Genomic DNA, 12,885 nt, shown 5'->3' with positions numbered 1-12,885 from the left:
TTACAGGTAATCATTGTTTTATGGAAACAAGCATTTCCCTGTGAAAAGTTGAGTATTTTATCGCGGATTTTGAAAGCATTGTACATCACATTTTCTCATGTTAATAATTGATTGGACATTACACTTAATACATGAAAATTACATGTTCCAAGTAAAAACTTTAGGAAACATTTGTTTAACGTCTCCAATTAAATACAAGGAATAGATACTTTTGTGACAAACAATTTTTTTTAATGGCAATAGAAAAAGAACATGATGTCAAAATCTGGCAAACCTTTATACTTGAGATGGGGTTTAGCCGCATCATGTTATGCACGAAGTGTCAGATAATGTGGGAGGAGAGCCAAAATAGATGCAGATTTTTGACGTTAACATTTTGGTGACACTAATGAGCATGGGTATGGAATCATCATCCGAACGAATTTAAAAGTCGGTAGTAGGATCCTGACACAACTCAACACAATTGCGATGACTTTAACAGCGGGGGTCTCCGTATCCTGCGGCAGCAGCAGTAGTAGAAGTCGCAGTAGTAGAAGAAGAAGTAGTAGTTGTTGTAGTTTTAGTAGTAGTAGTAGTAATAGTCGTAGTAGTAGTAGTTGTAGTAGTATTAGTGGTAGTAGTAGTAGTAGTAGTTGCAGTTGTAGTGGTAGTAGTAGTAGTAGAAGTAGTAGTTGTAGTAGTAGTAGTTGTTGTTATATTTTTAGTTGTAGTTGTAGTGGTGGTAGTAGTAGTTTAGTAGTAGTAGTAGTAGTCGCAGTTGTAGTAGTAGTAGTAGTAGTGGTAGTAGTAGTTTAGTAGTAGTAGTAGAAGTAGTAGTAATAGTAGTAGTAGAAGTAGTAGTATAGTAGTAGTAGCAGCAGCAGTAGTAGTAGCAGCAGCAGTAGTAGTAGCAGCAGCAGTAGTAGTAGTAGTAGTAGTTGTAGACCACTTTGTCACGATCACGCCTCCGTTTCGTTTTGTCCACTAGGCAACTTTTTGTGGGCGCTAATCTCACATTTCTTCTTTTCCGGATGGTGGAGGACGACTGACGAACATTTCCGCCCAGCAAAGTACACAAGGAAAAATGCCAACAGCAGTAGAAATATGGATCCCAATAATATCCCTATCACCATAATATCATAGTTGTCGTTCTTCTCTTCCGACAGTAACTCGAAGTCTCTTATTATTATGCCCTGTGAAAAAGAAAAGTAGACTTATGATTGTAGAAGCTAGCGTATGACATATACAATGGACTAGTCCACACACACACACACACACACACACACAGACACACACACAGAGTCACACAGTCACACACACAATCACACACACACACAGTCACACACACACAGAGTCACACACACACACACACACATGCACACTTGTAGGACTTCAGCAACCCTTGCTTTCCATAAAAAGGCGACTGTGCTTGTCGAAAGAGGCGACTAACGGGATCGGGTGGTCAGACTCGCTGACTTGGTTGATACATGTCATCGTATCCCATTTGCGTAGATCGGTGCTCATGATGTCACTCACTGGACTGTCTGTTCCAGACTCGATTATTTACAGACCATCGTCATGTAGCTGGAATATTGCTGAGAGCGGAGTTAAACAACAAACAAACAAATGATGACACAGTTGAATTTATGCACACACAAAATGTTTTAGAAAATGTATCTGTCACATTTTTCATCCACGGGTACAATTTTTATATTAGTGTTTCGCGATTAAACAATATACAGTAATAAGATACTTACCTTATTATTATGACTGCATATTGCTAATCTGTAAGTGTTTTTATCGTTTCCAGATAACGAAAATGTGCCAGAACACTTGTATAACTCTCCATACTGGCCGACGTCGTCGCAATGTCCACCGGGCGGCTCCACCGTTTGACTCCATATAGCCTTGGCCTGTGAATCCTCACAAGGCTGAAAGTGAGTGAGTGAGTGAGTGAGTGGGTGGGTGGGTGGGTGGGTGGGTTTGTGCGTGAGTGAGTGAGTGAGTGAGTGAGTGAGTGAGTGACTTGTTCTCGTGCTCAACTTGGATGTAATGTCATATGATGTTTGTTTGTTTGTTGTTATGCTCGAAATACGCATATGTCGGAAAGCGAACGTTAAATTCCTAATTTAAGTAAGTAAGCCCTTCTTTACTTAACTAAGGATCGATAAAGTTACCAATAAACAGTGATGTGGATTACATAGTTGTTTGTTTTCAGCGTATGTCTAAGTTGGTATCTCTGCTATCCAAAATGTTGATATATATGCGATGTTTAATAACGCTAGCAAGGAACACTGGCAGGTTTCGTATTTAATTCACGCTCGCGTTAATTTCAAGATTTACAGTATTTAGTAACACCTTTAAGAGTCTGATGACAAAGCTGTAAGTGAGTTTGGTTTAACTGTCATTATTAACAATAATTCAGTTCGTGTCTTACGATGCTTACGCTTGAAAGACACGAGTTGGAATGTCATGGATGACAAACGAGGCCTTACATCTGTTAGCGACTTTGGACGCATCAGGCCACATACGATACTGTTAAGCTTATAAACCTTCACCTTTTCCTCAACCTACCCGAGATCTTTGTGCTGTCAAGTTGGTCTTTGAGGCATCAAACAGCATTAGATCCAATGTGTGACCCTGCAGAATTAACAGTACATTGTATATACCAAACTGACATGAGCTATATATATCAATATCACATTAACGACACCTTTCCCTCGTCTAGTGGTAAACGTCTGTATATACCGAATATGATAATATTATAAAAATGTAATGAATTGCAAAAGTTATATATCATCCAACCCCCGATGTGTTCCTTCTTACTGCTAAACACCTGCCATTTTATACTTTTAATGTCCATGAATAACTTTAAACATGTCTTGGGGCAAGGGTGGCCCAGTCGTCGAAGGTGCCGCGATTCGCTATGCAGAGTTGCATCCCTCGGGCACGTCAGAAACCTATGATTGTGGGTTTGAATCCCGGACGGTCCCGATTATGTTTCTAGGTTTGTCAGCACCATACCCGTGCTCGTGGGTTTCACCGAAGTGGTAAACGTCTGAGACTTGCATCACTTCGGGCTTTCCTCCCACATTATGCTGACACGCCGTGATATGACTGGGATAATGTTGAAAGCGGCGTTAAACCCAACTCACTCACTCACTCACTCACTCACTCATGTCTCCTTGTTCATGTATATTCAACTGAATGCATATATTACGAATATTGTAGTTTATTACACATTTTCATAATATCTTATACCTCCATATAGGACTTGTTAAAATTTATTGGCCTTTTTGCTGTATTTCTATTGAGGTGAGACAATAATAAGCAATCTGTCTGAGTGTCCGTCCGTCCGTCTCAGGCCTAGGTCACGTCTTGCTTTCCTCCCATGTTAGGCTGACGCGCCGTGTTATACAGTAATGCTCTCCATACTAACTCACTCAATGAAATATCAGTAGATGCTTGGAACCAGAAAATGAAGGTTCATTTATTGACTGACACACGCCCTGCACTCGTCGTATATATATATATATATATACACTGTAAAAACCCTCTTTTCACTTGACGTTTTTATACTGATGGAAAGGTGTAGGCGAGGTGAAATGGGGTTTAACGTCGCGCCCAAGATCATTGCACTTACATAGCGACGTGCGTGTGTATGGCTGCCTGTGCTGGTCAAGACAAATGCCGATTTTATAATGCTAGTCCGCTGCTAAATTTAGTACCATCGTTTCACGTAAGTTTGTATAACGCGATCGAGGATCGAACCAGGGGATTTCGCTCTCTATGGAGGAGGTCTTGAGTGAGTGAGTGAGTATGGTTTTACGCCGCTTTTAGCAATATTCCAGCAATATCACGGCGGGGGACACCAGAAATTGGCTTCACACATTGTACCCATGTAGAGAATCGAACCCGGGTCTTCGATGTGACGAGCGAACGCTTTAACCACTAGGCTACCCGACCGCCCCAGAGGAGGTCTTGAAAGAAGTAAGGGACGGTAGAATGATCATGTCTTGCATCAGATGCCGCATTACCTTGAGAGAGCCTAGAGATTTATACACACCTAGAATCGTGTTAAATACCGCTCACTATATATAGTCAAACACCGTTGTGTCGAACTTTGATGAGTCGAACTTATGGTTGTCTCCAAGCAAAAACTTCTTCATTCATCAGTTTTCGGGTATGTCGAACATCGGCTATCTCGAAGTATTTCAACTTCAACAAAACGGTGTTTGGTTCTTTTCTAGTATATCTGGAATTTCATTCTATGTTAAGCCAAGAGACGTATCGAATGAGTAAGTATAGTTGTTGCAACATTCAGGCAATATCACTGCGTCAGAAAAAGCGTCAAACAATGTACCCAGATGAGCAAACACTTTGACCACTTTGCTACTCTACAGCTTACCAAAGAACACTTAAATTCCTGAAATTAAACCTGATAAAGATGTACATGAAGGAGAATGAAACTCGAAGATAAAACACACAGAATAAAACAGGCAACATCCCCAGATGACGTCACAACAAGATGACGTCACAGTTGGATTGTCATCGTGTGTTTATGACCTCATGTGAGTTGCACTGTAAATATTTTCCCACGAATCAGTTTTCATTGTACAGATTATCAGCATTACATTACCCGTGTGCAGTGGATATTGTCTTTACCTCAGAAGTCCAAAGGAGAGGGGAGTTGGTTTAACAAGTGCCTCACCTTGGGTACAGTCAGCTTGTATTGATGTGAAGTGGCGTCACTGTCTGCATGGACTGTTTCTTGAAACACGTAGACATGCTGAAACATGGGACACTGAGTTGCAAGGGACCGGTCACAGTTTTGTATGTTTCTTATTCTATTACGTATTCTTCATAATTTGTATTATTAATTCTCTTTCTGTGTCTCTCCGTCTCTCTGTGTCTCTCTCTTTCTCACTCTCTCTCTCTCTCTCTCTCTCTCTCTCTCTCTCTCTCTCTCTCTCTCTCTCTCTCTCTCTCTCTCTCTCCACTATCTTTCTCACTCACTCTCTCACACTCTCTTTCCTTTTCTCTCTCTCTCTATCTCTCCCCTCTCTCTCTCTCTCCTCTCTCTCCGCTCTCTCCACTCTATCTCACTCTCTTTCTCACTCACTCTCTCTCTCTCTATCTCTCCTCTCTCTCTCCTCTCTCTCCACTCTCTCCACTATCTTTCTCACTCACTCTCTCACACTCTCTTTCCTTTTCTCTCTCTCTCTATCTCTCCTCTCTCCCTACTCTCTCCACTCTCTTTCTCACTCTCTTTCTCACTCACTCTCTCACACTCTTTTTCCTTTTCTCTCTCTCTCTATCTCTCCTCTCTCTCCACTCTCTTTCTCATTCACTCTCTCACACTCGTTTTCCTTTTCTCTCTCTCTAACTCTCCTCACTCTCCACTCTCTCCACTCTCTTTCTCATTCACTCTCACACTCTTTTTCCTTTTCTCTCTCTCTCTCTATCTCCTCTCTCCCTACTCTCTCCACTCTCTTTCTCACTCACTCTCTCACACTCTTTTTCCTTTTCTCTCTCTCTCTATCTCTCCTCTCTCTCCACTCTCTCCACTCTCTTTCTCATTCACTCTCTCACACTCTTTTTCCCTTTCTCTCTCTCTAACTCTCCTCTCTCTCCACTCTCTCCACTCTCTTTCTCACTCACTCACTCTCTCTCACTCTCTCTCTCTATCTCTCCACTCTCACTTTCTTAATTTCTCACAGGGGCGGTCGGATAGCCTAGTGGTTAAAGCGCTCACTCGTCACGCCGAAGACCCGGGTTCGATTCCCGACATGGGTACATTGTGTGAAGCCCATTTCTGTGATTTCTTTGATATTTCTTGGAATATTGCTAAAAGCGGCGTAAAATAATACTCACTCACTCACTCACTTAATTTCTCACTCACTTAATTTCTCACTCACTCTTTCTCACTCTCTCCCTCTCTTTCTCATTCACTCTTTCTCTTTCAATCTCCCCCACTCTCTCTCCACTTTCTCACTCCACTCCCTTGCTCTCTCTCCCTCTCTCTCTCTTGCTCTCTCTCTCTCTGAGACAGTACTGGTAAGTTAAAATTCCCACCCGGATATTTTGAAAGTATAGTAATAGTGACTTATTCAAGAGATCCTTGTATCTACTTCCTCGGGCTAATATTGTGAACACCGCACGTTTCAGAACAAAACACATGACGTCACATCAGACATCACAGTGGTCGTGTTGTGAACATTCCAACATAACAAGGGAATATCTGTTCTGTTAACACCGGACATCATCATCCTGCATTATGTGACCGCCTCCGTGGTCTAGTGGTAGAGCGTCCGCCCGGAGAGCGGAAAGTCCGGGGTTCGATCCCCGACCGCGTCATACCAAAAGACGTTAAAAGATGGTACTTGTTGTTACCCTGTCTGGCGCTCGGCCTAAAGGGGCTAAAACAAGGACTGGTCGGCTCGGAGTCAGAATACTGCGTTCGAGTGGGGTATTTATGTTAAACTGCGGCATGGTATCTCAGTGGGCTAGCACTATAAATCGGCATTAGTCCGGACTAGTACAAGCAGCCACACACACACACACACACACACACACACGTGCATGCACGTTGCTATATAAGTGCAGTAATCTTGGACCCGACGTTAAACCCAATTTCACCTCACCTTCGTTATGCAAGCCGACATATGTTGATCGATAAAGCAACGAGTATTTACTTGTGATTACAAACTAGATGCTCTAAAGTTCCTCCACCAGTGAAGATTCCGGGTTAGAATTGGTCTTCAGTAACCCCTGCTTGCTGTAAAGGGCGACTATGCTTGTAGTAAAAAGGCGACTAACGTGATCGGGTGTCACGGTCGCTGACGTGGCTGATACAGGGCATCGATCCTAATTGCGTGGATCGATGTTCATGACGTCAATCACTGGATTGCCTGGTCCAGACTCGATTATTTTACAGGCCGCCGTCATATAGCTGGACTATTGCTGAGTGCGGCGTTAGACAACAAACAAACAAAACAAACACACCCTAAAGTTCCTAATATAGGAATCATACATTGACAGATCCTTTCATTAGCAAACGTGTCTTGTCTGATGTCATGAACTACCCCCTCCATGACATATGTAACATGTATAACCGCATATACTTACTTCAGTAGTGTTGATATTTCTCGGGACGTTGTAGTGCCCGTACACCCCTGTCCATAACACAACAACTAGGTATCGCCATACCGACATGTTGTGTGTGATGATATGAAGACGATCAATGGACTAACTGCGCTCACTGTTCCGTTTAATAATATATTGATTCCTTCACCACCTGCCTTTGTGCAGTTGAAATACTGACGAATTGTTAAGCCAGTCATGAGGTTGATCAATTTTAACTCGCCATGACATTGGTTACCTGTACTGGCGGTTTGGTGACTGATATATCGACCAGTAGCATTGAGTTTCCAAGTCAGTATTATGGAGATCTGTATCGAGTCTGGACGTATTTCTGCAGAAATGTATTTATGACTACTAGTCGCACTTGTCTTCGTGTTAACCCAGTTCTACCCCCAACACCCACCACGAATACACACACATGGGGACACACACGGAGACATACACGGGCACACACACGGAGACACATGCTCACACATACACATATCCATACACACACACATACATATGAACATACATACACATACATAAACACACACACACACACACACACACACACACACACACACACACACACACACACACACACACACACACACACACACACACACACACACACATACATACAAATACATCTGCACACACACATACATACACAAACATATGCATACACATGCACACACACATACACATACACCCCCCCCCCCCCAACACACACACAAATACATGCACATACGCACACACACTTACAAACACATACACATAAACATACACATATACATACACACAAATACACACACACATACATACACAAACACATACACATACACATACACATACACATATACACACACATATACACACACATACATACACAAACACATACACATACACATGCACATACACACACATACAAACACAAACACATATACACATACACATATACACATACACATACACATACACATACACATTCACATACATACACATACATACACATCAATATGATCAAACCTTTATATAAGTCCTGAATATACGCATCACTGAAAACGCTATCGGCATGAAACAAAGTCACAATGTAACCACATTCTAGAATATGTCATATACACCATTAAATCAACGTCACCTTAAGTGAACTGAATCATTCATAAGGATCGTTGACAAATGGGATATTGATCAGGCACTTATAACGTACATGTATATATATATATACATGTTCCCGTTTAATAACCGTCGCCCAGACACTGTATATGCATCTCGATGGGAGAACGGCAAGACCACAGTGAATAACACAGCGCCAAAAATGAACAGGGAGTCGAAGATCACCCTCAACAATGATTGCTGTGACCATGACGAACTTGGCAGCTTCCACATTGCAGTCTGTGGTGACCACGGGGTAGGGAAGCGCACCCTTATCTCCAAGTTGAAGGAACTTTGGAAGGAAACGGTGGACTCGGTGTCAACGAAGACCACCTATGACGCGTATGGCATTTCAGATATGGGTCTCGCAGTCACCAAACGGAACACCTCACGTGTATCATCTCTGGAACGAGTTACAGTATGCGATGCCTATCTTCTCGTCTATTCCCTGACTGATGCTGCGTCGTTCCAGTCTGTGGTAGCCCACAGGGAGAGGCTCCTTGACCAGCATGGCATCGCTGTTCCTATTGTTTTCGTTGCCAACAAGGTGGACATTGCAGGGCCTACCGAGAAGGTGGACAGTGTCACCAGGGATCTCAATATCACGTGTCAGTGGGAGCATGGGTACGTTGAGGTTTCAGCTGAGGACGACGTTTACATTTACAAAGTGATTGAGCAACTTGTAAAACATTACACCAGAGTAGGCCCTGAACTACGAAAAGGTTCCAGCAATGCTTGAGGCTGGTGGAACCTCTTGAGGAACACCATGTGTCACGTCAGTATTTGTGTTTGTATCCGAAAGGGGAACGCCTCCATTTTGGTCCCTTCTTAAGGACAGATTTAGCTCTCTGGGTTTTTATGGACACACGGTGTCATGGTGTATTTGAATGTGTTTCCGGGGTAATTGTCTTCAATTTAGTTACTGTTCCCAGGACAAAACTGACATGACCTGTTGGTTCTTCAAATGATCGCCTGGTTACATCATACCGTGGTGTGTCGTGTATTTAAAGCTGTTCCACAGAAGAAAACGTTATCCCTATACTAACGTTTACTTGCCCAGAACTGGCAGATGGTCAGGACATTCTTGCTTGTTCTATGGACACATTGTGCCATCATGTTATCCGCCTTTCGTTTTCACTTCGTTGCCTTTACCAGTACATATCTGGTTTTAGGGGAGTAGAACAAATCTTTCCTCGAGACACCCGCTGCCATCACCCATGAAGCAATCATAATCCATCTAGTTACATCGGACAACGTGTTTACATTTGTCTAACTCGTTTTTGCTTGACTGTGAATTACTTTCCATTTGAAGATATGTCACGACTGATATGTACATGTTTCTGGTGTTTTAAATTGAATCTGACTTAACATTGTAACAGTTGATCAGCTACATTATGGAATCGCTTGATCCTTTTGATATATCCCTGAATACCTGACGTCACGACGTGTCAAGTGTTTCTATTTTATTAAGACGTTTATAGGAACACGTCAATGTATGTAGTAGATGTAAGCCCAGTGCTAGCCCCTACCCCCAGGAACAGAATGATACACTATGTCATTGTTAAGTATCTTGAAAACTATATTTCATGATTTAATAATGTTCCTAATTTAACCAGTCGACTGAGAAGTGCCTTTGCTCTAGATGCACCTGTGCCATTGATTTCTATTTTCGAAAACCACGGGGTCGGGTAGCCTAGTGGTTAAGGCGTTCGCTCGTCACGCCGAAGACCCGGGTTCGATTGTACATTGGTACAATGCGTTAAGCCCATTTCTGGTGTCCCCCGCCGTGATATTGCTGGAATATTGCTAAAAGCAGCGTTAAACCATACTCACTCGAAAACCACTCACCAGTTTAACACATATGATAATGTATTTTGCTTTTTAAGTAATGCTTGGCGCATGTACAAAAAACTTTCTTATACATGTATTAGTGCCTGCATATTAAAATATTTACGAGGTATCTAGTAACATTAACTATCCCTGTGAAATTCAACATGTTTGTTTTATTATATCATTATATATGCATAATGTAACGGCCGAAACCTGCTGTGCTATTTTAAAACAGAGGAAGCCAGTCTCATTTAATCCTTTTAATATAAGCACTAGAAGGGTGTTTTTATTATTTATAATGAAAGTGTGTACATAGTATATAAGCATGTATGTTTTACTCATCTCAGCCTCCTGTAGGTCCGGCGTTGCCATCTGGAAATAAACAATAAACAATCCGTCTGTCTATATCTGAACGCAATTTGTCAAATCACTAACTTATTGCACCCCTCCTGTCCCAAAACCCTGTATCCGAGCTTGCATTGGTCTACAATGAGTGAGTGAGTATGGTTTTACGCCGCTTTTAGCAATATTCCAGCAACATCACGGCGGGGGACATCTGAAATGGGCTTCACACATTGTACCCATGTCGGGAATCGAACCCGGGTCTTCGATGTGACGAGCGAACGCATTAACCACTAGGCTACCCGACCGCCCCGCATTGGTCTACAGAAACTATGGATTTATTCCATCAGATCCATCATTCCATCAGTTCTAGCATCATACACAATTCAACATTTCTGAATACAAATGACATCATTGCCGTTTATTATTCCGTAAATGTGGGAACACGTGCATATTTGGATGTGAATAAACGGCTCAACAATGTGTTATGTATTATTAAATCAATAGCTCACTGTTGTATGCAGCGACAGGGAGCTAATAAATGACACTTATATACAACTTATATAGGTCCCCTTACGCGACCAGGCAATTCCTGTAAATGTCACGCATCGGTCTCTGTACATAGAGACTGTTACACAAGATGTGTTAGGTGGCCTTTTGGCTGGTGAGTGGTGAGTTGGGTTTAACGCCGCCTTAAACAGTATGCTAGTAACATGACGGTGTCATATGGAAAAGGAAGGTGACCTTAGGGTGAGTGGTGAGTGGGTTAAACGCATTTGAGTAATATGACGGTGTCAGTTGGATGTGTGACTGTAATACTACTGAGTGAGTTGGGTTTAACGCCGCTTTTAACAGTATTCCAGTTATATCACGGCGTGTCAGCTTAATGTGGGAGGAAAGCCCGAAGTGATGCAGGTCTCAGACGTTTAACATTTCGGTGAAACCCACGAGCACGGGTATGGTGCTGACAAACCTAGAAACATAATCGGGGCGAACCGGGATTCGAACGCACAATCATAGGTTTCTGGCGTGCCTAAGGGACGCAACTCTGCACAGCGCATCGCGGCGCCTTAGATGAGTGGGCCATCCGTGCCCCCAAACTGTAATGATAAAATTATTGAATTGGAGTTCATTCCAACTCACTCTCTAAACTTATTGACGAGTAAATGCATATGAATTCAGACCGCACAAAATGACGCCAACACCTGTTGAAAACTGCGCGGACAGGTATAGAAATGGCCTGAATTACATTCATTTATTATAAACTATTGATCCCCCGATCTTTATAACAGCCACATCATTGTCATGACGATATTTATGTCCTCGGTAATAAATTTCTATATTAACGGATACAAATGCACATCGAATGCACGTATAGTATACACAATGAAACACAGTCCACTAAGTTAATATATCACATGAGATGATGTTATTGTGTTTGTTGTTTAACGCCGCACTCAACAATATTCCAGCTATATGACGGCGGTCTCTAAATAATTGAGTCTAGACCAGACAATCCAGTGATTGGCATCATGAGCATCGATCCACGCAATTGGGATCCATGACATGCATCAACCAAGTCATCGAGCCTGACCACCCGATCCCGTTAGTCGCCTCTCACGTCAAGCATGTCGTCTTTTACGACAAGCATGGGTTGCTGGAGATCTATTCTACCTCGGATTATATTACGGGAATATTATTAAAAGCGGTGTAAAGCCATATCTACCAACTCACTCCCTCACCCAATTATGTGCTTATAATAATGTACTAATATCAGTATATAGACGTCGGTCAGTTTCTGTCTGATATCTAGACCTCACCTCGATACAAATAAACATGGTGTAATTATTACGTGTGTTTGTCATCAGATGTAGTCTTGCAGAGGATAACCATGATTCATGTATAGTGTGTCACTAGCACATCATCATCATCATCATCATCATCATCATCATCATTATATCTCTGTTTCTAGGTATGTTTTGCCAGTAGGTGTAAATGAATTTTTTTAAATTTATCATTTTTGTTGCATTTTACATAAGTTGCGCATACATATTAGACTTGTCACTTCATTTTCTAAAATAGTAACTGACAGCTTGACCAGAACTTATTAAACATGCTGATGAAATCGTAGCCAGTAATCACAACCTCTTCCAGTGAGTGTTCTTAAATAAATCGGGGGCACATTGACCAACCAAGGCCAATGGGCTGCAAATGTATTCCTCAGATGCAGACTTTATCTCCGTTTGTCCACAGTGGTAAAAGTCTAAGCCATCCATCACTTCAGACTACGGCAAGAATCCTCCGACATCAATCTGACACGCCATTATACCTGAATACCCTTCAAAGCGGCGTAAGACAAAACTAAAATATGATCCTTCGTGTAATTACAGATAATTCATTTCCGAACAACCGAAGTAATTAGTAAAACATTAGATCGGCAAACTAATCAAGCCA

General features: G+C 42.0%; 2 protein-coding genes across 2 annotated transcripts; one reads left to right on the top strand and one right to left on the bottom strand.

The window, feature by feature from the left end:
* Positions 1 to 220: 220 nt before the first annotated feature.
* LOC139477143 (uncharacterized) lies at positions 221 to 7,213 on the bottom strand. The gene is made up of 5 exons (XM_071259693.1): positions 7,108 to 7,213; positions 4,691 to 4,768; positions 2,554 to 2,619; positions 1,737 to 1,910; positions 221 to 1,172 (listed from the first exon to the last, which is right to left on the bottom strand). The coding sequence occupies exons 1-5, from the start codon at positions 7,192 to 7,194 to the stop codon at positions 939 to 941; spliced, it is 639 nt and encodes a 212-aa protein (XP_071115794.1). The 5' UTR covers positions 7,195 to 7,213; the 3' UTR covers positions 221 to 938.
* A 1,209-nt stretch (positions 7,214 to 8,422) lies between these two features.
* On the top strand, positions 8,423 to 8,998 carry LOC139477068 (GTP-binding protein Rheb homolog). The gene has a single exon (XM_071259626.1). The coding sequence runs from the start codon at positions 8,423 to 8,425 to the stop codon at positions 8,996 to 8,998; it is 576 nt and encodes a 191-aa protein (XP_071115727.1).
* Positions 8,999 to 12,885: the final 3,887 nt, after the last annotated feature.

The sequence above is a fragment of the Haliotis cracherodii genome, unplaced genomic scaffold (assembly GCF_022045235.1).
Source record: "Haliotis cracherodii isolate W230 unplaced genomic scaffold, xgHalCrac1.p SCAF_31, whole genome shotgun sequence".
Classification (NCBI taxonomy): domain Eukaryota; kingdom Metazoa; phylum Mollusca; class Gastropoda; order Lepetellida; family Haliotidae; genus Haliotis; species Haliotis cracherodii.
The sequence above is the reverse complement of the archived record's forward strand: the minus strand, read 5'-3'. Positions and strand labels throughout refer to the sequence as shown.